General features: G+C 45.5%; 1 protein-coding gene across 1 annotated transcript in view; it reads right to left on the bottom strand.

Moving 5' to 3' along the window:
• SCN8A (sodium voltage-gated channel alpha subunit 8) overlaps positions 1-26233 on the bottom strand; it is a 147731-nt gene that overhangs the window by 76226 nt on the left and 45272 nt on the right. Inside the window, exons 4-5 of the mRNA XM_039514119.1 lie at positions 18752-19081; positions 1070-1188 (exon numbers count right to left, since the gene is read on the bottom strand). Coding sequence (XP_039370053.1) covers positions 1070-1188; positions 18752-19027 — 395 coding nt within the window. The 5' untranslated portion in view covers positions 19028-19081. The remainder of the gene's footprint in view (positions 1-1069; positions 1189-18751; positions 19082-26233) is intronic.

Raw genomic sequence — 26233 nt, 5'->3', positions numbered from 1 at the left:
CCTTTTTTGGATTCAGAGTCATATATGGAGGGTCTGAAGACAAAAAGAAGCATGTATTAATTACTCTTTACTGTTAAGAGTGATTCAGGAGCAACACAGCTGCAGCAGATGGAGATAGATTCTATTTTGACTCAGGCATCAACAGAATTGTTAACCAAGAGCCTGATCCAAAGCCACTGGGAAGTGTTTTCATCAGCTTCGGATCAGGCTTCAGTTTCACCTGCAAAATCTTTGCTTCAAAATGGTCAGATGCATACCCCTCAATTGCACCTTAGCCCATCTGTGAGAGCTACATTTACAAGCAACAAGACATAACCTAGAAAGAACACAGTTCAACTCACAGATCAAGTTTCCAGCACTAGCAGCTGGAAAACACACATTTTATCAGTAAGCCAAGCCAATTTGATATGGAAGCTTTTGAGATACCACAGACCTGGGACTCCTCAAGGTCTATTTTACAGTCACTTTGCAGAGTAGAAAACTATGATTTGCCAGACTGGATAGACCCATCTCATCCAGTAACTTCTCTCTTACAACACAAGCATCAGATGCTTCAGAGAAAGTGGATCATTTTGGAATAAACCTGCCCATAGAGGAAGGTTTGAGAGACACCAACAGACTTATAATTATGTTCCTATTCATCTCTAAGTAAAGCACCATTGGCTGCATCTCTGGCTCATAGTTTGTTTAATGGTTTCACCAGCTACATAAACCTTTACTTCTCTCGTGGAGCATAGCCGTAGACTATTTCTGTTCCCGTATTTACTGGTTCTTGGGTACTGGAAGAATGGATGTGCATATACACACAGTGTAGTGTGGATCTTTGTAAATGAAATGTTACTGGATATGCCAGGCCTATAGGAACTATAATTACTTATTCATAAACAAAATAATTACTAATGTATAAACTTGGAGCCCAATCCATTGAGATCCCCTTCACTGACCTCGCCGAGTGTTGACTGTGTACTACACAAATAAGTTTTGAACCAAGTAGTAAGACAAGTTATTGATTTTTTCGAGCAGTAAAACAGCAGCAGCACAACAGTCAATTATTAATAAAAAAGGATATGAATGTATCAAAATTTTAATAGCTATTCTCCTAAGCAGATTAAAAGGAGTTAAAATGTACAAGGCAGGTGTGGCACTAAATCGGAAGAGTGTTTTCCCTCTGTTTAGTACTACAAAGGTCTGCAGAGAAAGAGAAAGAGAGAGAGAGAGTTAATGCATGAAATATCAAAGTATGAAACATATGTACAGGAAAAAACAGGACAACTTTCAGGGCAAGAATTTAAAAGTCACACAAGAATTACATTTTCTGGTGTTTGTAAGAAGATTAGTGTTTAAGAAGTCCCCCACTCATGCAAGAGTATCATTATTGTTGGTTTTATGGTACCATCTAGAGGCTGAACAAAGATCAGAGCCCCTTGTGCCAAGCACTGTATAAACAGAAGAGAGAGTCCCTGGCCCCAAGAGTTTACAAATCGAAACAGCCAAGACAGACAGAGTGGGAGAAAATAAATATTACTATCCCCACCTTATGAAGGGGTGGGGGGGGACCAAGGCCCAGAGATGTTAAGTGACTTGCCCAAGGTCATACAGGAAGTCAGTAGCAGAGCCAGAGCTGAACCCAGACCTCAAGTCCTAGTTCAGCACCTTAACCTAAGACTATCCTTCATCTCAAATATGGCAGACACAGGGCTTCATAGATCTGTGACTCTCTCCCAATTCTGCTGATTACATTGCCACCCTGCATCAGTTTGTGGCAAGAGCACACTTCATCATCTGCAAAGGAGAAGGAAAAAGTGGCATAAGCAGAAAAAAAAATATCCTGAAGCTCAACCCTGGCTGAACTGAGCAGAGCCAGGTGTCCAGCACAGACGTGCATGCTGCTCCCCGAGAGCGCTGAGCATACTGCATAATGCTGCACACACCTGAGCCATGACCGTGTATTTCCATTACCTCCTCCTCCCCAGTTAGAAATGTAAAAATGTATAGGGAAGTGCCAGGCAGGGTTTCTCTCCTTGCTCTTATACAAGCTGTGTAATAAACTAGGTAAGTAAATATCCACTGGGCAAAACAGGCTTTTCCTACTCAGACCTCACCTCCCAAAATATAAATCACCCATTTCATCAACCTAGGAGAGCCTTTGTGACCTCCCTCATCAGACAGACCCTGCATCCCACCAGAGAGAGAGAACCTGCACCACCTCCCTAGTCAAACCGATCCTTCCCCCCCGCAATGCCCACACCAGAGAGTACACGTGGCCGCCCTCATCAGACAGACACTCCCCTGTCCCTCCATGCGTAGGGCCCCCCCTTGTCCCACCTGGAGTTGTGAATACCTTATTCCCCAAGCTCTGCTCCCTTGAACAAAGCCCAACAGTTGACTTGACAATTACAGAAGCTATAAAAAATTACAGTCCAGGCACATCCAAGTATATAAAGCACGCCCCTCCCCTGTAAAGGGGAAAAAAATCTCTCATGACAACTACTGAAGATGCACTGCCCATCAGTCCAGTGAATGTGGGTGAGAACATTCAGGAGCTACATTGCTGGCCCCTTTCATCACAACAGCGGACAGAGCAAGAGTGACACGTTAAAAGGCAGCAATGTGATTACAGCCAGCACCAAGCAAGAACTGTCAGGACTCAGGGACCCTTGTTTTACTCAATTCAAAATTAGCTATTGGCCACTCAAGAAAGCCTCTCTTGCACAATCAGCTAGGAAGGAACCAACTCTACAGCTAAAAGGCTTACAGAACGAGCAGTATATATAGAAGGGGGAATTTCTGATTAAACACACACAAGGGGGGGGGTCACCTGTGGTAATGAGTTATGATAAACAGATAAACCCCAACTGCCCCTCTTGTTAACACCTCAGCAGAGAAGCCAAGGAAACAGGGCTATGAGAAGATGGCGGTTCTGCTGGGCCTAAGTTCCCGCGTGCCGGCCACGCGGCAGAGAGAACCTTTTAGTGCCACTGCCCATGCTACCACTCTTCTGGGCATGGAGGATTCCCATCACCAGAGCTCTCCGTGCAGCACAAGAGCCATACAATTCCCCACCACCACCACGATAAAAAAAAAAAAAGGCTGAACTGTTGGAGCTGTCCAACCTGCAGGAAGCCTTCATGCCTTCATATCTAGACAAGGTTGCTTTACAAAGGTATCTGCAATGTAACATTCACATGGGATACACTGAACGCAACAGCCCCTTCCCCCAGAGGGCCCGTTAACGAGCCCAATTACAGAAAAGCCAGTGGACTCAACAGGATCCATGTTGAGTCTCCACACAGCAGTGTAGTGCCTGCTTTCTCCCTCCACAGATGTGCCGAGTACTCACTGACTATTGCTGTAGATCTGGGCCTAGATCGGGGTGGGCAAACAACGGCCCACAAGTCATTTTAAGCTGGCCCTCGAGCTCCCGCTGGGGAGCGGGGTATGGGGCCACTCCATGCGGCTCCCGGAAGCAGCAGCATGGTCCTGCTCCGCCACTCCAACCAGGGAACAGGGTTGGGGGCCCCACTATAATGCCTACGTATAGGGGCTGCCTGGGGCTCCGCTCTGGATGCTGTCCCCACCCCAAGTGCCGCCTCCACAGCTCCCATTGGCTGGGAACCGCGGCCAATGGGAACTGCAGGGGCGGCGCCTGCGGACCAGGCAGTGCGCAGAGCCACCTGGCCATGGCTCCGCGTAGGAGCCATAGCGGGGATATGGCAGCTGCTTCTGGGAGCTGCTTGAGGTAAGCGCCACCTGGAGCCTGCACCCTTGAGCTTCTCCCTGTGCCCCAACCCACTGCCCCAGCCCTGATCCCCTTCTCTCCCTCCAAATCCCTCAACCCTCCTGCACCCCAAACCCCTCATCCCCAGCCCCACTCCAGAGCCCGCATCCCCAGCCTGGAACCCCCTCCCGCACACTGAACTCCTCATTTCTGGCCCCACCCTGGAACCCGCACCCCCAACCAGAGCCCTCACCCCCAATTTTGTGAGCATTCATGGCCCACCATACAATTTCTATTCCCAGATGTGGCCCTTAAGTTTGTTCACCCCAGCCTAGATTTTTTTTTTAAATGTTCAGTCTGAGTAATCTAAGGAGCAATATGGATTTCTCTCTCTCTCTCACACACACACACACACACACACTTTAACCAGACAACATCCCCTTTAAAGGCGGGTCAGCAAAGTGAAGAAGAAACCACTACACGTTATCTGCAAATGGAAGGCTACAGTTTGGCCTGAAAGCTCACAGAAGAGAGAGACTATGGAGCATCACTGGCCATTGGGTGCCTTTTTTGAAGGGATATTTTATTTTCTCCACCTTATTAAAATACTCCTTCTTTCCCTTTGAGGGAAAAGAATTATTATCAATTTTACAGATGGGGAAAAAAGGTGAAGCACAGAGAGGTAAAGTTACTGCCCAAAGCTATACCGCAAGTCCATTGCAGATCCAGGATTAGAACTTAGGAATTCCTAACTCCCAATGCTTTGCTCATTATTCCAGACGTACTATGTCTCAATGCGTTATTGGGTTTGTAATGAGTTTCTGTATTGTCTGAGTAGTGGCATCTGCTCACTATAAAAGTGGCTGGCACATAGGTCCTCAGGGCTTCTCCAGTGCTATGAGGTGGTGGGTGACTTCCAGCCCAAATGACCCTGAAGAGGTGAAGCTCAGAAAGGTGAACAGACAGGTCAATTCTGGAGTGACTGGTGCACTTTAAGACAGCAGTGGAAGGATTACTTGCACTGGATCAGTTAAATTGGAAATAGGAAGTATTCAAACTGCCACTAACCTACTTTAACTCCAGATGATTCAGAGGTGCTGCAGTTATGAGTTCAAAGTCCAGAGAGCCATCAATGAAGGAGTGTGTGCACACATGTGGCAACCACTAAAATAAGAGAGTTAAACCAGTCCAACTTCTGTATGTTGACAAGATTATCATTGGCTTCAGCAGGAGTTGGGTAAGGCCCAGCATATGTGAACAATTTTACTCTGATACACTAGCACAAAGACCCTCCCCCCAAATACAACAAAAACTCTCCGGTCTAAACAGACTTGTTCACACCTACATTGGGAATCTGTGTGGGCAGTGACAATTATGAGCTGCCAAGATGTTGGAGAGGTTCTTCCCCATTGTCCTGGAGCAGGTGAGGCAGCAGTTCAGACTATTCACAGTTGACAGGGCTCCAGGCCTAGGGGAATTGTATACTCAAATCCTGCAGGAAGTAGGACAGAGGAAAGCCATAAGGGTAAGATTTACACAGAAAACTAGAAAGCTCCAATAATTAACAACGAAGAAAGGGAGGATCTTGCCAACTTCAAAAGAGAAGCTGCTAGTCTGACCTCAGTTGTGGGGGGAAGATATTGGAAGCACTGATTGGGAACAAGATTACAACACATTCAGAAATGTATAATTAAGTGAGGAGCAGTCCGCAGGGACTCGCCAAGCAGAGGATCACACGCCACATCCTTCCTAATATTCTTTTAAGATGTTATTGCCTTGGTAGATAAGTGGAAGTGGAGGGAGGGGAGAAAAAAAAGCAAGTGGATCATAATTTATTGGATTTCAATGTCATTTGAGGCCACAGTGTGAGTGATTGAGTCACAAAGTCAGACTCCAGAAAGTATGGTGCAGTAGTGAAAGGAGACAAAATTATTGAAACAGATGAACAACAGACTGAAGGAAAGGACATTAAGGATGTTTGTGAATGGATACAACTCCAGTGAGAGAGAGAAAATGTAAGGTCTACAATGGATCAGTATGACTAACATAGGAATCACTGTATCAAATCCGACCAAAAACCCATCTAATCCAGTATTTCATCTCTGACAGTGACCGATACTAAATGCTAAATTTACCTTAGATGCACACACTCCTGACTGAGGGAGATTATTTCCAAACCATTTAAATTTCCTTCTGTCTCATAATTAAGCTGGGTGGCAGCAGATAAAGAATAGAGAGAAAAACAACGTAAAGGCACTTGGGTTTAGCATTATTGGTTAATAGGCTGTGCTGTTCACTGTACCAACAGTGAGTTGTACTTGACGGTGCAAGCCAAATACAAGCTAGAAATTACAGCCTAGAAGGAAGCACAGTACAATCCAGGGGAAGAAAGAAGAGGGAAACGTTTCCAGGAGATTGTTAATCAAGCAACATGTGGGGACCACATAAAACAGGGTTGTACAATTTAACTCAAGCTCAGCCTTAGCCAAATCTGGATCTACGATCCCGCAGCGTGCATCACTTACCAGATTGTTCTTCCAGCTCAGGAAAGTAACAGTGCACCAGTTTACACTGTCTCTGTCACAAGAAGGGACAGTTTGTTTGTTTCATTTAAACCTGCCTAAAGCAAAGTTAAGATTCTTCAGCAATCCTCTCAGGATTCTTGGATTAAGTAGATTTCTCTCCCAGATGAACCACATGGCCCCTGCCCCTTGGCCTCAGACCACCTTGCAATGCACCCAGGAAAGTACAGCTATCGTTCCTTGTCAAGTGTCCTTGGAGCCAGGTTAAACAGATGAACATTTTTAACCACTGGTAAGGAGCCCAAGCTGCAGAATTCGGATGTTCAGGTCCATGGTGGTTTTGTTCTAGCCTCTCCTTTAAGAGTGTTTATTGTCAGTCATGATTCAAATGTACACAGCATTCTAACGGGGAACAATCTAGGATAACCCATCACCTGAAAAGTGGACAATGAAACACAAAGAATGTAAAATATATCTATGGGCTGCAGACCACATACAAACCATCTCTGTGAGACTCACGTGTGTACAACTGGAGAGGTGAGTGTAGAACACTGGTCCTTTAATAGCAAAACACACTGGCCCCTCCCACTCAAGTGAAAGGAAGGGAACAGCCTGTATTAGGGTGACCAGACGTCCCGATTTTATCGGGACTGTCCCGATATTTGCTTGTTTGTCCCGCGTCCCGACCGATGTTCGGTCGGGACACGGGACAAACAAGCAATTTTGCCCTCCGATCCGGTGCATAGACGGAGCCCGGAGGGGCTTTCACCCCCCACTTCCCCCGACCATCCCCCACTGGACCCCTCCCCAAATCCCTGCCCTGGACCCGCCCCAACCCCGCCCCTCACTGCCCCATTGGATCCCTCCCCAACTCCCCGCCCTGGCGCCGCCTCTTCCCCAAGCACGCGGCATTCCTCCTCCCTCCCAGGCTTTCACACGGGCCATGGCCAGGGCTGGGAGCGCAGCACGGAGGCTGCTCCAGCCCTGCAGCCTGCAGGGCAGTGCGGAGCAGGCAAGGCCTGGGTGGAGACACGTGTGGGGCGGACACGCTCCTGCCAGGAGGGGCCGGGCCCGGCTGCCTGGTTCGCCCCCTGCCCGGGGGGGGGGTCCCCAAGCTCCCTGCAGCCGGAGCGGGGCTGCCCGGGGCGAGTGTCCCGGGCGGGACAGAGTGGAGCAGCCTCTGCTGTGGGGCTGGTGCAATGAAGCCCAGGAGCGGCTGGGCCGGGAGCTGCAAGAGGGGCCCGGAGCGTGGCTCGGCTGCACAGCTCGGAGTCCAGGCTGGGCCCAGGAGCGAGGGGATGGGGGAGCTGGCGCTCCGGCTTTTTTTTTTTTTTTGCTCCCCCCCCGATATTTCATGTTTGTCATCTGGTCACCCTAGCCTGTATGCACTGAAAAGTTTAAATTCTAATGCACCATATCCTCTTACAGCATCCGGAAAGATTTCTTATGGTATATTACAGACCAAATGTAGCAGAACCCATGCATTAGAATGGCCAGCACAAGGCCTATAAACTGCGTAAAACCCCCGAAACACACTCTCTTCAGTATTTAACCCACCCTTTGGCCCAGCCCTTAGCCTCACGGAGCCCAACACAACAGAATCCACAAGAGCCCTCTGCCAAGACAGATGATGTTTCCCAGCAAGAATTTCTCTTAAGGAATTATTAATGATCTGGATGATGGGATGAATTGCACCCTCAGCAAGTTCGCAGATGACACTAAACTGGGGGGAGAGGTAGATAGTCTGGAGGGTAGGGATAGGATCCAGAGTGACCTAGACAAATTGGAGGATTGGGCCAGAAGAAATCTGATGAGGTTCAACAAGGACAAGTGCAGAGTCCTGCACTTAGGAAGGAAGAATCCCATGCACCACTACAGGCTGGGGACCAACTGGCTAAGCAGCAGTTCTGCAGAAAAGGACTTGGGGATTACAGTGGACAAGAAGCTGGATATGAGTCAGCAGTGTGCCCTTGTTACCAAGAAGGCCAACGGCATATTGGGCTGTATTAGTAGGAGCATTGCCAGCAGATTGAGGGAAGTGATTATTCTCTTCTATTCGGCACTGGTGAGGCCATACCTGGAGTATTATGTCCAGTTTTGGTCCCCCCACTACAGAAGGGATGTTGAGAGAGTCTAGCGAAGGGCAACAAAAATGATTAGGGGGCTGTGGTACATGACTTACAAGGAGAGGCTGAGGGAACTGGGCTTCTTTAGTCTGCAGAAGAGAAGAGTGAGGGGGGATTTGATAGCAGCCTTCAACTACCTGAAGGGGGGTTCCAAAGAGGATGAAGCTCGGCTGTTCTCAGTGGTGGCAGATGACAGAACAAGAAGCAATGATCTCAAGTTGCAGTGGGGGAGGTCTAGGTTGGATATTAGGAAACACTATTTCACTAGGAGGGTGGTGAAGCACTGGAATGGGTTCCCTAGGGAGGTGGTGGAATCTCCATCCTTAGAGGTTTTTAAGGCCCAGCTTGACAAAGCCCTGGCTGGGATGATTTAGTTGGTGTTGGTCCTGCTTTGAGCAGGGGATTGGACTAGATACCTCCTGAGGTCTCTTCCAACCCTGATATTATATAATTCTATTATTCTAATTCGCCATTTCACTAGTGCAACAAAATATTTTAGCTCCTTTGGCTAAATTAGACCATGGAGAAGTAAACTAGTTAAAAGGGAAAAACAAAATTGGATTGTGGTTTAGTCCCCAGGTCATGGTCTTGGTCTTCCTACTTGCCCTCCCTACCACACACATGCTCCTCGAACTCTTGCTGGGTAACCATGTAACTCGATTCCCCCACCCCCCCAATCAATAACGTGCCAACACAATGGAGTAATTTGGGTGTAAATGTACATTTTCTTTTCAATAGGATTGATCCAGCCAGGGTTGATTTGTATCTGCTAACCTGGGGCGGGTATTTTTAGCAGGAGGCAAGTGAGTTTCTTAGTTTCGTTTTTGCACTTGTATTTCTTTTGTGAACCCCTCAACTACAAAACCTGGATTGAAAAATGGAAAAAAGCCACAAAGGTGGGGGGGGGCAGTATTATGGGTTTCACTACTCACCGCTGGCACACCTCTTTGCGGCTCACCTGAGGATTAGCTCACCACTCCCCTGGCACCCCCTCCTTCAGTCACTTGTCCTGTTGTTTGTCTTTCTCTCTTCCGAGACTCAGGGTGCTCCCTCTTCATGTCTTGGTCTTACATCCAGGTCACTATAGTCATCCCCTTCCAGGGTATCGAAATCCCATTGGATGACTGTCCCAGCAGTCTTCTACTCCACTGCCCAGTCTGTCTACTTCCCCAGCGCCTGGTAGGGGAACTCAGGCCTGTCCACTGCTCTAGGTTCCAGCCCAGGGACCCTACAACCAGTAGCCAAGGTCTGCTCTCTCTCAACCTTTGCTGCTACGTCCCTGAGCTGCTTCCGACTTTGCCTCTACAAGGCTCCTTCTATATCTTTCTGTGGGCAAGCCATTCCCTCAGGGCCAGGCTCCAGGCGCTGGGTTTTCTCCTTTCCCTCGCTAAACCCAGAGAATAACTGCAAACCTTACCACCACACCACCCCTTACCACCAACTGCCTCTCTTTGTGCCTCCCCCAGCCGGCTTCATCAGCCCTGACCCTCCTCCAGGTGCCAACTGTCACCTTTGGCCCTTTGCACTAGACAGGCCTTATGAGGAGCAGACACCCCAGCACAGGCAATTTCTATTTTTGATCATAAATAAACAAACCAACCCTATTTTCACACACAAAATGAAAAACCTCAAATATATGAGATTCTAGTTTTTTTTTTTTAAGAATTTTCCCACACCTCCTTTAATATAACCTTTGCAGCTTGATGCAGGGAGTGGAGAAAATGATGCAGGAGGTGGCGTAAATGACACAAAAGACCAGGCCAATCGATATCAAACGCAGTATTGGCAAGGGAGGACACGATGACTAGGACCCTGGACTGGGAGTTGAGAGATCTTGGTTCTATCCCTACCTGGGCAATGACCTGCTCTGTGACCTTGGAGAAGTCACATTCCCTCTTTTTCCCTTCCATTTGTCTATTTAGATTGTAAACCCTCTAAGCCAGGGACTCTGCTTTATTGTGCGCCTGCACAGTGCCCAGCACAATGGGAGCTCCAGGTACACCAATGATACAAATAATTAATAATCAATCAATCAATAATAAACCCTGGTCACTGGGGAGTCTACACTTATGATTCCAGGTGACCTACTGTAATTTACTAGCTCTAACAGGGTCCCTGGTGAACTCTTAGGTAAATCTCCAGATGGTGCAGTGAGTAGGGTGAAGGAAAGAAAAGCCACAACGTGTTTGGTAATTTAAAAACTAGTCTGAATTTTTTTTTTTAATAGTGCTGACTTCTTAGAACTTATCAATTTCAAAATGGCTGCATGTACTTAAAGTTGTTTCTGGTTCCATTCCAAGAAACATCTTTAGGCCTTTTAAGCCATAATATTCATTGCCTCAAGACCTGCAGAGGCGAAGCTCAGAGGCAAGAATCATCTGGAGAAAGGCATTGTGCACAGAGGTACCTTATGGAAGAATTGACTGCCCAATTAGAGCTACAAAAATCTCAGCTGTTCATTTTTTGAGGTTTAAAAGGAACCATTCATTTTAATTATTTTATGTTTGGGATGGAAACTATATTATATGGGAAAAAATTGGACATTTCTGATTTAAAAGGAATGGTACCATAGGAACAGGTTTCGTTAGGAAACATTGTTTTAAAATAACTTATTTAGCAATTTGCAGTACAGCCCATGATAGGTGTTATATTACAGTGCACAGATAAGATTAATAAAATGGTAAAAAATAATTCCAGTTACACGCAGGTTTAAATTACTTTAGTCTTATGTAGATTTTAAACTAAGCACTCCTAGGATGGACTACAAAAGCAGGACAAGTGCAGGTAGACAGGATTTAGGGGAGAAAGAAAGGTTTAATGAAGAGTGTGGAGAACTCATGGAACTGTATTCCCATGGGTAAGAATAGAGCGGTTGGCCTTAATGTCAAGTTTTACCAAGAGTGAGTGATAAGGGCTGTCCTTCTGGTGGCAAAGCCTGTGTAAGTATTTCTACCACATCTGTATTCAAAAAAGTCTATCAAGAAATGTGCACTAAGAGGAATTTTGACACCCTACAGGCTAGGGAAGGATACAGTAAGTGAAAAGAAAATGCAAGAGTCTTTTGAGGCTTTTGACACAGTCCCACATGGCATTCTCATGAGCAAACTAAGAGAATATGATCCAGATGAAGTTATTATAAGATGAGTGCATAATTGATTGAAAGACTATACACAGGCAGTAGTTATCAACGGCTCGCTATCAGCTTGGGAGGATGTATCTAGTGAGATTCAGCAAAGGTCTGTCCTACGTCTGGTACTATTCAACATTTTCATTAACAACCTGGATAATGGAGTGAAGAGTATACTTATAAAATCTGCACATGACACCACCCTGGGAGATTTAGGTTAGATATTAGGAAAAACTTTCTAACTCCAAGGATAATTAAGCACTAGAATAGGCTTCCAAAGGAGGCTGTGGAATCCCTATCACTGGAGGTTTTTAAGAACAGGCTGGACAAACAACTGTCAGGGATGGTCTAGGTTTACTTGGTCCTGCCTCTTGAAGTCCCTTCCAGCCCTACATTTCTACAAAGAGTTCTTCCAAAGACTTTCTTGGCTCCGAATGATGTGGTTCCTGTATACATCAGACAGCTCATTTTCCAGGCACAGCATTTGTCCCTTTGCTCCTCAGTAGCCCGTTGTTTGGCACGGAAAGGGTTAAGGTCAAATCTTCTGCCACATTTTGTGCTTCTTCTAAAAACTTATTTAGAGCACAGGGCTGGGGGGGAGCTGGAGGAGGAGGAGGAGCTGAGATGAGGGGGAGAAACTCATGGAATTTTTAGAATTATTTTCCCTTTCCAATAAATGCTTCTCTAGAGAGATTTTAAGAAAATAAAAGCAACATTGAGTAACAGCAGCCCAGGAGACCTGGGTTCAATTCCCTGCTCTGCCACAGATGCCTTGTGTAACCCTGCATACGGTACTTCATCTGTCTGGAGCTCAATTCCCACATCTGTAAAACATGGATCAACCCTTCCTTTGTCCCACCCGCCAAACACTGCAGATATGATCTCACCTCTCATCAGGCCCATTCCCACAGCAGGCTGGGAAGAAGCGATCAGCCTAGGTTAACTGGGCACCAGTCTCCCTCCCTCTGCTGTGATTATGAGAAGATAGTGACAAATGGTCCAGGACCTGGATTCTGCTTCCCAAATTAAAGTGGGTCAGACAGAGAGTCCCAGGGGAAACACATTAAACACAACAGCTCTGGGAAGGGATGTTTCTTTGGAAACTCAGGGGACCAGCCCAAACCTTATGCTTCATACATCTCCCCATCTGAATGTTTCACTGCATCCCCCGCAAGGCATGGAGAGCCCAGCAGTAGCACCTGAAGTCTTTTCTGCCTTCACCAGCATGAGAGACATTACTTAGGAATTCAAAGAGATCATGGGAGGAGGGTCCTTGAAGCACATGCTGCAGGTGGACAGGCCTCCCTGACTCATCTCACATATCCCTTCACTACCTCCCAATTTCATACACTCACTTATGGTGCATTTTGGGCAGGATGACTTCATTCCAACAGGGCATGTGAATTGATGCAGATGCAAATCACTTGAGTGGTCCATGCACACTAGCAGGATCCTCAGGTGCACACCTACAAGTCACAGGTGACCTTGGCTGGGCTTCACAGTTGCTGAGCACCCACAACTCTTGCCAACATCAATCTACATAGGTTCATATATGGTCCCCCCATCCTGATAGTACCAAAGTATTTAAAAATAGAAAGGACGTTACCAGGGACTGTATTTCTTTTCTTCATTCCCAGCCAGTGACCTACAAGGTCCCTTAGAGCCAAGCCACAATCATCATGCTCAGTTTTAAAAAAACACCCGTGGAATGTGCGAATACAGTGGACATCATGGCCTCCAAAAGAGCCATCGTCTGATAAGAACTCTCCAGCCAAACTCGATGGACAAAGATTGCATAAATAAAACACAACCAACCAACCATTCAAGTGACAGCTAAATGCCTCCAAAGTTTACATTGGAGAAGGGACATGTGAGAGGGGCAAATTAAAAAAAAAAGAGAGAGACTCACAGATCCTGTTAACAGGATAAGTTTTCCAGAGTCTGAACTCATTTCCATTATCCCATTATTCACTGAAAGGTCTTGGACCTGGGCTCAACTCAGACTCTGAGGTTTTGCAACTTAAGCCCCTTTTCAGCAAGATACCTTCAGCACGTGCTTAACGTTAACCCTCTGAGTGGACTTGAACAGGGCCAGGACTTCATCCACTGACTTCAGTGAGACTACTCAGTTCACAAGCCAGCTTCCTCTGGGCCTGGGGGTGTTCGACCCGCCACTCTGCCCCAGGCCCCGCCCCCACTCAACCTGTTTTCCTAAGCCCCCACCCCTGCCCCATCTCTTTCTGTCCCCGCTCTACCCCCCGCCTCGCCTCTTCCCAGGGAAGCTGATCGTGGCAGGCAGGAGGCTCTGGGAGGGAGGGTGTTGATTGGCAGGGCTACTGGTGGGTGGCACTAGGAAGGAGGGGGAGATGGACTGGCTGCCAATGGGTGCTAAGTACCCAATAAATTTTTTTCTATGGGTGCACCAGCCCTGGAGCACGCACAGAGTTGGTACCTATGACTCAGTTACTTAGGCATGTACTGAAGTATCTTGCTGAACTGGGACCTTGAAAAACAACTGTGAGTTCACAAAATCTCACCCCTCATAATTTTAAGCCATGTTTTCCCACATACCCTCTCCAGGGTGGCATTTTTCTAGCTTAAAGGGAAGCCCAAGCTATGTATTAGGTAGGGCCACGCAGAGAAGCTCAGAAGACACAAAGTGGGCCTATCCATAGCAGGTAGACCATTTTTTCCTTTGCAATCTTTCTATCTCCCTTTTCTGATTCTCTGCCTCCTCCCCTGCAGTGCTTCTGGGTCTGTTCCATGTTGCCCACGTTCTGCTCCATTCTAAAGGCAATATCCACCTTGTCTGGGGCCAACATGACTACAATGATACATACATGATACATACTGTCATGTGGGGAAGCTTTCAGTTTCTCCTCATTCATTTCAGCTGTTGACATCATTTATACAGAGGTAGAGTTTGGTGTCTCAAGAGCATGGATGGGAAAGGGAAAGTAAAGGGTATTTTCAAGACACTTTTAGGTAAGGAATATTTCCCCTCTTGTGACTAAAATCCAGTGGAGGATGGAGAAGAAAGGGCACCAGGGACAATGCAACTTCATGACCTGGTGCCTCCTCTCACGGTAGAGATAACCATGTGCATTATTATAGCATCTCTCTTCCAATGATCTTCAAATTCTTCACAAAAAGAGTCATTACTTCTCACTCCCATCCCTGTGGGTGGAAGTGATAAAGTTGGCCAAGCAATGGGGAAAACACATTTGCAACTTGTGATTAACCATTCAGATTGATCATACTACTGCCCTTTTTAAACTTATTTTCTCTTAAAATTAGTTTGTGTTCATCCTTGTGACTGTCTGGAAATATGATGTTACCTACCTGCATCCCTGTATGCACAGACGAACAAAAGTATTCTGTTTAAAACATCCACTCAGAAAATGGAAACTTCATATTCCTCCACAGTGGCCAATCACACACAACCCTAGAGAGCTCTAGAGCAGAGGGGGCAAGCAACCCAGCGGCAGGGGGCCCAGGGCAGGCAGGGGGGGGGCCGGGACCTGCGCCTGTTGGAGGTCCAATGGAGGTCCAATGGACGGGCGGACGACCGCAGGACGGACTGCGCGACCCGGCTGCTGGTCGCGCGGCTCTGGACCTCCCGCCCTCTGCATGGCGCGGGCCGCCGCCGGGCCCGCGACCAGCGCCCCGCGCCCGCGCGCCGCCGCAGAGCAGAGCTGGCGCAGCCAGACCCCTCCCTCCAGTCATGCCCGCGGCAGTCCGCTGCCTCGCGACCCGGGCGCTCCGGGCGGGCATTTGCTTTGGGGCCAAAAATTTGTAGAGCCGCCCCTGCACACAACTCACAGTTCTCAGTTTATGGAGAGTCCCAGAAACTGCAATTTGTTCAGACAAAATCTTCACTGGTTTTTGCATGAGTGGGAAAAAGGGACTAATTGGTCCAATAAATTGTTGTTGTGAGTAAATAATTCACCCAGTTGTAGTAAGAATGATCATCCCCATTTTACAATGGAAAATCTGGGGCACAGAAAGGTGAAGTGATTTGGCCAAGGAATGCTACTGACAGATCTAGAAATAGAACCTAGGAGCTCTGACTCCCAGTGCCTCGTCTATAACTATTAGCCAACTGGTTAATGAGAAGTTAAGATTCTCAATTGAATGCTGACAGTAACCAAGATTACCACTAGCTACAGATGTTCCTAACACAAGGGAAAAGCAACCATCCACTGTGGTGTCTATGTATGCTGTGTACCTAGAATGAAAAGAAAAAATCCATGTTCCAAAACTGTTTGGCAAATGCTGGGGAGTGGGGGGAATGTAATCTGGGCAAATTTCCCACTATTCAAACAGATCTACAATTTCTGATGATTGAGAGGGCTTTTTTTAAAATGGACTTAAAAAAAACTGTCTGTGGGACACTCTAGAGTCTTCGGCTATTTGAAGAAACGATACACGTCTAAATCTTATACATGCTGAAGTGGATGCAAACCAGAAGAGCCAAAAAATAGGCTGTTCTAGTATTTATGGGAAGAGAGAATGGTTCTTTGTACAGAGCAATAAGCATGAGGTCAGCTGGCATTTAAAAGCTTGTCACTGATATCTAGAACCTTCCCCTCCAACATCAGCAGCTGTTCCCATTGCAAAGAGTTCACATTTTCTGCACGGCATGTATGCTGAGTTTGCAGAAACTCTGCATGTGGCTATGTACAGAAATCCCAGCTCCTTTTTGGGGATATGACAGAACATCTCCAGATTTACTTCCAGACAAAAAGTTATTTCAAAGCTGCCTTTTCATTTAAAAAAATTAATATTTCTCACCTTAAAAGATTATTAAAACATGTTTTCTTTGTGGTGATCATCTGCAATTCCTTCCTCTGGGGAAGTACTTGGACAGCTTGCAAGGTTTTTCCCAAAGCTCTGAAGGGTGGAAGTCCACATCACACTTTCACTCACTACTCCACAATTCCAATGCATCCCTTTCCCACCTCTATCTCACTTGAAGACCTAGAATCAGTTCTCTGTTGGCCTGCACACTGTGCAGTCATTCACGCCAGTGAAAAGTTGGTACAAAATGCTCCCATTCTTCAGGTTTTTAGTAGCATTTTTACCCACTTTGCCCAGATTAAATGACTGCACTAGGCCCAGAGTATAACTAACAGAGCCCCTAAAATGCATGCTTCCATATCTCCATACCAAACCTATTGGACAGAAGCCTCTCTTCACTCCACCACTTGGGAGGAAAACCTGGATTATGTATTTTAAGGATTCTTCCCACACCACAAAATGAGGTTACACTGTGTATTTGGAATATAAAAATCCAATCAGCTGGAAATACTTCCCAAGGATTATGAACATCTTACTTACCTGCTGGAGCAGAACCCTCAGGAAGATTTTGTAACGGCTGCATCTACACTTACAAACTTAGGCCTGGCTCTCAGAACCACTGCAGCTACATCAGTACTAGCACTGATGCAAGTACTAGTGTGGAGAGGACCTAGATATTCCCAGTACCATATTCTGCTCTGCACTAGTGCTTGTATTGTTATTAGCAACTGAGGCACAGAAGCAAGCATTAAACTTGTTACTGTAGATTCAAGACAAATTATGAGCTGTATCAAATTTTTAAGGGCCAAATCCAGTTGACCGTTCTCATGTGAGTAGTGTGCTAATGTTCACAGGACCACTCACATGAGTCAGGTAAGAAAGATCTGACACTAAGACAAAAGCTATAAAATATTTATTAAGTAGCTCATAAGAAGTTATTGATTTTACATGACAGTCAATTGATCACCCCAAACTCGTGTAAAATCACTGACCAATATTTATCTCTAGCAGTTGTGATATAAACAGTCAAACTTCCATCTTCCCAAGTGAAACCAGAATCCCATCCTGCATCTTTCCAGTAGATTTCCCCAGTTTATCCAAGCTCTGACCTCCATGTAAGAAAGTCACAGAAATCAGAGCTAAAAAAGATGTTTGGTATTATAATTATCCAGTCCCCCATGCCAGCCAATGCTCCCCTTCACTGAACGGGATAGTTCACTGCTGCAGGGATGCTGGAATAATTTATATAGTGGGGGTGCTGAAAGCCACTGAACCAAACTGTAAGCCCTGCATATGATGCAAACCACATCAAGCCAGGGGGTGTGGCAGCATTCCTACTGCCAGCACCTATGCTCTGCTGTACAGTTACTAATGTACTGCCCAGTTATCAACCACTTCCCTGTGGAGACTATTCCATTTCCTAATAGAGTTCACCATCAGGAAGCACCTCCTGATTTATAACCCTCATTTTTCCCATTCTTACTTTCATTCCTATGACTTTTTTTTTTTTAATCAACCTAAAGAATTCCTCCTCCTCCTCCTCTTGGGTGTCACAATTCTGCCCCATCATTCCATTCAAATCAAAGGTTGACTATATCCCATACAAATAACTAAACCTAGCCCCAAGGGAAAAAAAAGTCTCTTCCACCACCATTTGCAGACCCATCTTTAATCGAGACAACAGAGCTTTCTGCATGAATTCTACTGTCCTGTGTTAGGGTAGCAGCTGCCATTGGATTAACTGCAACAACAACTCACATTGCTTTGAAATGTGTAAGGTACCAACATCATCCCAAGTGTGAGTTTTCAGAGCCACTTGAGAAGCAGATCACTCACCAAATATTATATCCATACATTTTAAAGGGCAGAAAGGACAATTAGGACCAGCTAGTCTGACTTCCTGCATAACACAGGCCACAGAGTTTCATCTAGTAATTCGTGCATCAAGCCTATGTCATGTAACTGATCTAAAGCATACATTTTAGAGAAAACATTAATCTTGATTTAAAGACCTGAAGTGATGGAAAGTCCACCAGATCCCTAGATAATTTGTTCCAATGGTTAATTATCCTCACTGTTAAAAAGCTGCACTTTATTTCCAGCCTGAATTCATCTAGCTTCATTGGATCTCGTTCTGCTTTGTCTGCTAGATTAAAGAGCCCTCTGTCAGAAACCTCCCCATATAGGTACTTACAGACTGTGATCAAGTCACCTCTTAACCTTCTCTTTGATCAGATGGATAAACTGTTCTGAAGCTTCATGAAGGACAAAAGCAACGTTGGTTAAACACAAGGACAAAACAGTAAGTTTAAAAAACCCACAAGCCTGGCATAAACATTCCATTCCCCCTCACCCCCATTACCCAGCACTGTTGGGAACACAAGGTGGCTCCCATCATCCAAACCTGCAATTCCCTAAGAAAAAGGTGATTTTAGTAACATCTCTCCTGCAGACTCACTTTCTGGGTCAAATAATAAGGGTCAAAGTCCTCCAGTGGTACAGCAACCAGACCTTTCGGGATGTCCCCATAGATGAAAGGCAAATTTTTCCCTGCCTCCAGGTCACTGTTCGGTTTTGGTTTGCTGTCGTCATCGTCATCCCGATGGCTGCTGTCTTGCTTTGGACGCTTCTTCTTCTTTTCCTCTGCAATACGTTTCTCAATGTTAGCCAGAGACTCTGGGGTGAAAGGTTTAAAACTATCAGGGCCTGGTGGTGCGAGCAGCTGCGCTGCCATCTTTTCATCCTGCAGCAGCTTCTTTAGTTATGTTGCACCCACGACAGGTCAACTCTGCATGGGATAAAACAGCACAGACAAAACAAATAGTAAGTCACTGCACTAGAGATGGACAAGTACATTTCATGGGGAACCAATGACGATTCATTTTGGCCTTGATCCTGAAAGCCCTTGCACAGCAGGATGTACAAGGCTGAGGCACTCCCATGCAAGTGAAAGCTACACAGAGGAGCAAATCAGGTCAGGCATCTGTCTCAGCCTGCAGCATGTCAGACCCCTCATTCACAAGGAGCAGAAAATGGTGGTGGGAAACTGGACAGGTCTAAAGACAGGTGGGTTTAAGCATGTTCCTCATCATGCTCACAAGGCACGTAGCTAAGTGCACCCTTCTATATCTTCACTCACGAGTCTAAGCAGGAGTAAATTGGGGCCAGTTTTTCAAAAGCTCAGCTTGTTGGGTGCACGTTGGGTGCTCAGCTCTTTGGAAAGCCTGGCCCTCAGGCCCAATTTGATACCACTGAAATTAATGAAAAGTTTCCCTATTGATTTCAGTGGGCCCTGGATTAGGCCCTTAGGGAGTACTCAGCAATGCTCATTAACACAGGACTGAGTTCTCCTACACTCCTCAACATGCTCATTACTTCTTATTGTGTATTTATTTTTGCAACACTCCACACCTCTGCTGTACAAGATCAAATCTTATTAACCCTTTAATTACACACACTCAATTAATGGGCTTTGGGGGGAAATATTGTCATGAATGCCCCCCAAATTAAGTTTTTCACTTTTAAAAAAAGGACTTTACAAAATATAATAGTAATTTAAAAAAAACATGCAGCTGTTTAGACAAAACCATCCCCACTGCCCCATTTTCAGCCCAAACATCGCAGCTTTTTGCCAGTGCGCGAGAACAAGAAAAGTGAAGCAGATTAAGTACAGAAGCACAACTGACTAGGGCCTCCAAACTCTCAAGCTGCTATGGTGGGCAGCAAACCCTTTGCACCCACACAGAGCCCCAGCAGAGCTGCTCACAGCAGCTTGCTGTATCAGGGTCTAATCAAGTTCCCCTGTGCAAAGCCAAATGAGTTGTGGAAAAAAACAAAAATCAGCACCAATGGTTTTTTTAAAAAAGTATTTAGGATGACTATTAAATTTAATTTGTGAAAGAACTACAAAAATATACCACAAGGGCACTGGTGAAGTTTGTCAGATGGATTTGCCTTGAGATACAGTTCTGTATTCAGTAGGTTTAGCACTGTCCCCACAAAGAGAGCGCCTATAAGGTATTAAGTGCACGCAAATTTAAAAGCAAACAAATAAAAGGGGTAGCTAGAAAATCATTTTGTCTGGATCCAGCACTCCTGGAAAACCCCTGAAGTTTTACACCTTTTGTCAATCCTTTGCTTGAGATTGAGCAATAAGAATGTGTTGCAATTCTAAGATAAGAGGAGGATGTCACTAATTCCAGCTTTTCACACTTGGGAAGAAGAGGACAGAGGAATTCTAGAAACCTTGCACTGATGCAACAGCACTGCAGCATTGCAGGCTGGAATACAACAGAGCATAGACACTGCTTGGTACTTAAGGGCGGAAACCTGAATACTGAAGGGGCATAGAGTTTCAGGAGGAAAGACAAAATTGTCACTTGATGTCAGACACAGATTTCCATATGAAAGTCGTGCACACTATGGTTTGTACATTTAAAGACAACGGATTGCCCAGGTAAAGACAGAGACCTTGTTACTCTGATACTTGACAGAGACCTTGTTACCCAAAGACGCGCGCACACAGAGGTTTTTATTTATTTATTTTTTACAGTACATATTTAATGCCAGGGACCTCTGAATAAAGAATGACTTTCACGTTCCTTGAAATCAATGATTGCTCTAGGGCCGAATCATTATGATTCAGCTATTCCAGCATGAAGTCAGTCACAGACAGCCTGCGCAGTTCTCGGCTTTGAAGATGTACCTGGAATAACTTCATCCTGGCAAGATTCCCTCAAGTCTAATGAGGTCATCAAGATGGTGTAACGTACTTACTCATAAAGGGCAGGCTGGAGCATTTTGTGTCCAGCCCTGAGCAAGGTCCATTCTCATAATGCCCCCTCAGAGGTTTCTACCGGGGAAAGTGTGTGTCCTAGGGGTGAGAGATGCAGGGGGGTGGAGAAGAAGGGGAATGGTATACTCAGATAAAGCCCTTTTCAGGGTGGAACATAATCCTGGCTGGTGAGACATGGCTCCAGGTAGTTCCCACCCCTCCCTGGCAGGAGCATATGCCACACAGTCCGTGTGCTCCCCCAGCAGTTGGATGCAGGTAACTAGGCCAGGAGGGGATGGGAAATCCTTAACACCCCACACCCTCCTCTCACACATGCTGCCCTGCACAGCCACGCAATGTTGATACTCTAATATTTAACTCAGTTTCCTACTTTGATAGTGTTGTCACTTACAGAAACAAACCAACCTAGAATGTGTACAACCAATTATGGGTTCTCTGATCAGTGATTCTACCAACTAGTTACAGCTGGAGGTGGTAACATTTCCTGAGTAAATTACAACATCTGATTCTCTGGCAGCTCCTGATTTTTACCTCAAAATATAATTTTATTTGTATCACTGAAGTTGCCAGCTCTTGTGTTATTTGGTGTATACCTTAAAGCTCCAGCTCCTGAAGTCCTGTGATTACATGAGAATCTCAGTTTTCATCTAAAAAAAGTTAGTTTCTAGCCCTCTGGTTGTGGAAAAAAGCTTGAAAATGTGAAATGTGAAGGCTCAAAAAACAGAAGGCAAATAAAGAACCCTGTACGTATTAATTTTGAAAATCTCATGAAGTTAAGCCAATCTCATGATTCTAATATGCTTGAGGCTGGAAAAATCAAGTCAAGTAAAAAGTGAGAGGCCAGATATGAGCCTTCATATGTTCTTAAAACCTCTGTTACAATCCCAAACCCACCCTGCCTCCCACCATACTCAGCAACACCAGTTTTTGAGTCCCTCGTCGCAAACGTAATGGGAACAAAAACTAACTTGGCTGTCTTGCTTAATGCAATGGTTTTCTTTTGCGCAATGGGCTTTAGCGCAGTGCTTCTCAAAGTCGGGCTGCCGCTTGTTCAGGGAAAGCTCCTGGCAGTCCGGGCTGGTTTGTTTACCTGCCGCTTCCGCAGGTTCGGCCGATCGCAGCTCCCAGTGGCCGCGGTTCACTGCTCCAGGCCAATGGGGGCTGCTGGAAGGGCGGACAGCACATCCCTCGGCCTGCGCCACTTCCCGCAGCCCCCATTGGTCTGGGACAGTGAACCGCGGCCAGTGGAAGCCACGATCAGCTGAACCTGTGGACGCAGCAGGTAAACAAACCAGCCCGGACTGCCAGGGGCTTTCCCTGAACAAGCGGTGGACCGGCTTTGAGAAGCACTGGTCTACAGGACTTGCTCACTGCCTGACCCCCTCCTCCCAAAGGGATTTGATTGTGCTAGGAATATTTCTTTTTTGGAAACAACTCAGCCACCCATAATTTTCACATAGGTAACTGATATCTAGGAGATAGCAAGGCCTCTTAGGCACTGTCTGCCTGGCCTAAATCCAAACCAATTTCATTACAAACTCCCTGGACCCTTCCATTCTTCCCAATGGGCTTGCTTGTATTCTATAATTCCCTTCCCCAGCAGAGGATACATTCTTTGCCATCAGCTAGACACTCATGCTTAAAATGCCTCTTGTGCTTTTTGTAGGAGATGGGGCATTGAGATTGGTGTCCAGCATGGGTCATTCCATTCCACCTTCCTAAGTTCCCCTACCTACAATGGTAGCTCGCCCTGGGCAGCCTTCACCTCCTGGCAGCTGTTAAGAGAAGGACAGTGGACAAAGTGAATGCACATTACCCAGCCCAACTCTAATAATGGGGCAGTTCTACAAAGCCACTGCTCGATCCTCCCCAAAACTCCGCTCTACTGAGATACCTAGGATGGCTTGGAAGGTGTTCTGCTGCAACTGGAGCTTATTATGGGAAGCGCACTCATCTCATTGTTACCATGGTTTGTTGTTGGTACCATCTGTGTGTTGTATTCACTTCATCCATCATATTATGCTTGAATTTCAAGCTATTTGGAGCAGGCGGTTATGTGTATGTACAGCACCTCGCCCAGCGGGGCCCCTCGGCACTACCACAAGTAAACAACACATCATTTACAATCTGGCCTAGGATCATGACTTTCTATGGGTTTCAGTTAAAAGTATCTTCATAATTAAATGCAGCTTACAAATATAGAGAGTTATCCCTGGTAAAATACATACAGGTCCAACCCCAGCTGCATAATGCCTCTCCAACTCACCTTTGACTGCATTCCCCTCTACTTACTTCTGCCCCTTAGTCCTTCCTACACTCTGAAACCAGTACCTGAATATGTAAATGTAAAACCACCTCCCCATAAGGAAATTAACTGAACATATCTCCCAACCCCACCTCAGTTTTCAGCTGCAGATCCAAAATCTGAAGTTGAAATATTCTGCCTCATGTTATTTCAGAGACCACCAGACTCAGGGCCTGACACCCCATTGCCCTGCACCTCAGGTAGTCATCCGCACCAATGCAAGTTGAGTATAAAATGACCACTTTAATTTGGTAGTGTTTTGCACCCAACTTGCACTGCTGTGTCTGCACAAGATGCAGGGTGATGAAAAATCAGGCATCCATCTTTTTTTTTTTTTTAAAGATTTGAGAGAGTCCCCTGGAATGGAGCCCACAGAGGAGAGCAGCACAGAGTTGTATCAAATCATAAAAGTCAAAAGGTATCAGGTCTTCCAGTTATCTTCCTGCCAGCACAGGATTGGTTCCTATGGTACCAACTTGTCCAAGACTACTTTCAAGCAGTGGTGTTCCCATTGCTTCCCTTAGAAGAATTTTCCTCCAGATCTAATTAACAGGGATTTTTTTCCTTTATATTCAACCTACTATTTTCCTTTTCTTAATTTCACCCCATTACTCTTTGTGACAACCATCTTCGCAACGTTACACAATCCCCCTCCCCTACACCATGCAAGTATTTGTACACTCCCTGTACATCCCCCAGCTCTTTAGTCACACTGTGTCTAGATACGTACATAGCTTCCCAATCACCTTAGCATTTGAGCCCTTCCCAGATGGGCCAGATCTTCAAGTGTAAATCACCACAGCTCCATTGATTTCAACAGTTATTGAGGAAGTATGTTCCTGCGCCTAAGGAGAAGGATCTGAGACATAGACTTCCTATGTAACTCTGGGCAAGTCATTTACCACCTCCATAAAACGAAGATAAAATACTTCCCTTTCCTTACCCTTATGACTAAGCTCTTCAGGGCAAGAACTGTCTCTTGTCTATGTGTATATATGGTGTCCAGAACAATGAGTCTTCAATCTCAGTTGGAGACTATAAGAACGATCATAATATAAATAAAAGCAGCAAAGACACAGCTACCCCTTTGATACATAACATAAATAACAATTATACCATGATCCTAAAAAAATATGGAGGCTGAGTTTCACTACAGTCATACCAAACTATCAATACTGATATTGCTATACTTTTTCTAAAACTGATATTTCAAGGTGATCTGTGAAGGAGGTAGGGAAGAGGAGGACGGGGGTTGTGATCTTTTTTTGCTTCTTTAAATAGAGGGTCTGAGAAGTTTCTTTCCCCATTTAAAAAAACAGAAAAAGTTACTTAGGTGTGTTTTTATTTTTCAAACACAATGGAAATTCTAAAAGTCATGTCTATCCTTTTTGTCTAGAAGATTTTTTGGGAGACTGGAGAACCAGGAAGTTTATAACATCAGTGATGCCAAGCAACTGAAAGCAGCAATGATTTTTGCTCAGACTGTTTAAAACTTGGGGGTAGGAGAGGCGGGGAGAAGGTTGCTGTTTTTCTTTTTTTGTGTAAACAGCTCTTTTGCTCAAATGCATGAAAAACATGCTGGACAAAAAGATATTTTTATAAACAGATTCAAATACCCACATCCATTCAACTAAGCACTGAGAAATCTCATAGTCCACATCAGAGACCTCCAAGTAGCCTTCCAACCAAACTGGACTCTACATTTCTAGTATTTATCAGGTAAATAAAAAAAAGACTCCTTTAAAAAAAAGAGAGCGCCTCTTTATATATCATAAAGAAGCAAAAAAGTGCAAACCCAGTATTTTAGCCTTTTCCAAGCCTCCTTTATAGAACCACACAAGCATTCTCATGTTTTAAAAACAAAAGTTCCTCTAATGTACTCGACAGTGTAACATTTGTATGCACTTCATTACTAACTTCCCTAAATACCATGAAACTGTACAGCAGCAGAGAGGATCTGGTCTACTTCAGTGCAAGATAAATATACAAACCCTGATTTAAAAATAAACAAACAAACAAACCAGGGTAACCCAGGTCTCATCCAAAAAAAATTACAATAAAATAATATACAGAGATGCATGCCTGATTTGCTACACAATTACCCCAATGGCAGCTGGAAGTAACCAGCTAATCTGATAAATCTATTTGTATGTAAGCAGAGTCAGGATGAGCTCTACCCTGACATCTGGTAGTGAATTGTGTCGAATTGTGGAAAAGAACTTCAGGGCTGATCTTGTTTGCATAGGCACACCCACCCCACCTAGCATGGGCCCAAATGGTCACTTTGGCTGCTGTGGGATCCCCAGTTTCTCTGTTATTGGGGCAGGAAGAATAAAGTGTTGTTACCCTGATTATGTGAATCAAGGACAATTAAACTGTTTTATGACAGAGGGACTCACCATCAACGAAGTAGCACTTGCTAGAAGAGGGACATGGGTTCCAAAACCCAGTGAATTGAGAGAGGCTTTGGACAAATATTTGTACCAGATGGTATGGGCCCCTTTTGAGGGCCTGAACTACTGATTGCACCACTTTCTCTCTCTACTGTGGAATATCAGCGCTAATTTTAATTCCATTAGGAGTCTAGTTACAGGCTGCTGAGATGAATTCACTTTGGGCCAATGGTGCACCAGCACTGAGGCTCCCCTACTACAAGCTGCAATCACCAAAGAGCTAAAATTACTAAGAGCTGATGGGGGGGCCTGAAGATATGTTGCTGAGCAGCTGGCGGAGCAGTTTGCGGGACTACTGGAGCAGCTCGTGGGACAGCTGGTAGAGTGGAGCGGCTGGCTGAGCAAAGCAGTTCGCAGAACGGCTGGAGCGGCTTACGGGACGGCTGA

The sequence above is a fragment of the Mauremys reevesii genome, linkage group 25 (genome assembly GCF_016161935.1).
Source record: "Mauremys reevesii isolate NIE-2019 linkage group 25, ASM1616193v1, whole genome shotgun sequence".
NCBI classification, from domain to species: Eukaryota; Metazoa; Chordata; order Testudines; family Geoemydidae; genus Mauremys; species Mauremys reevesii.
Note: the sequence above shows the minus strand (reverse complement) of the source record. Positions and strands in the feature narration are given on the sequence as shown.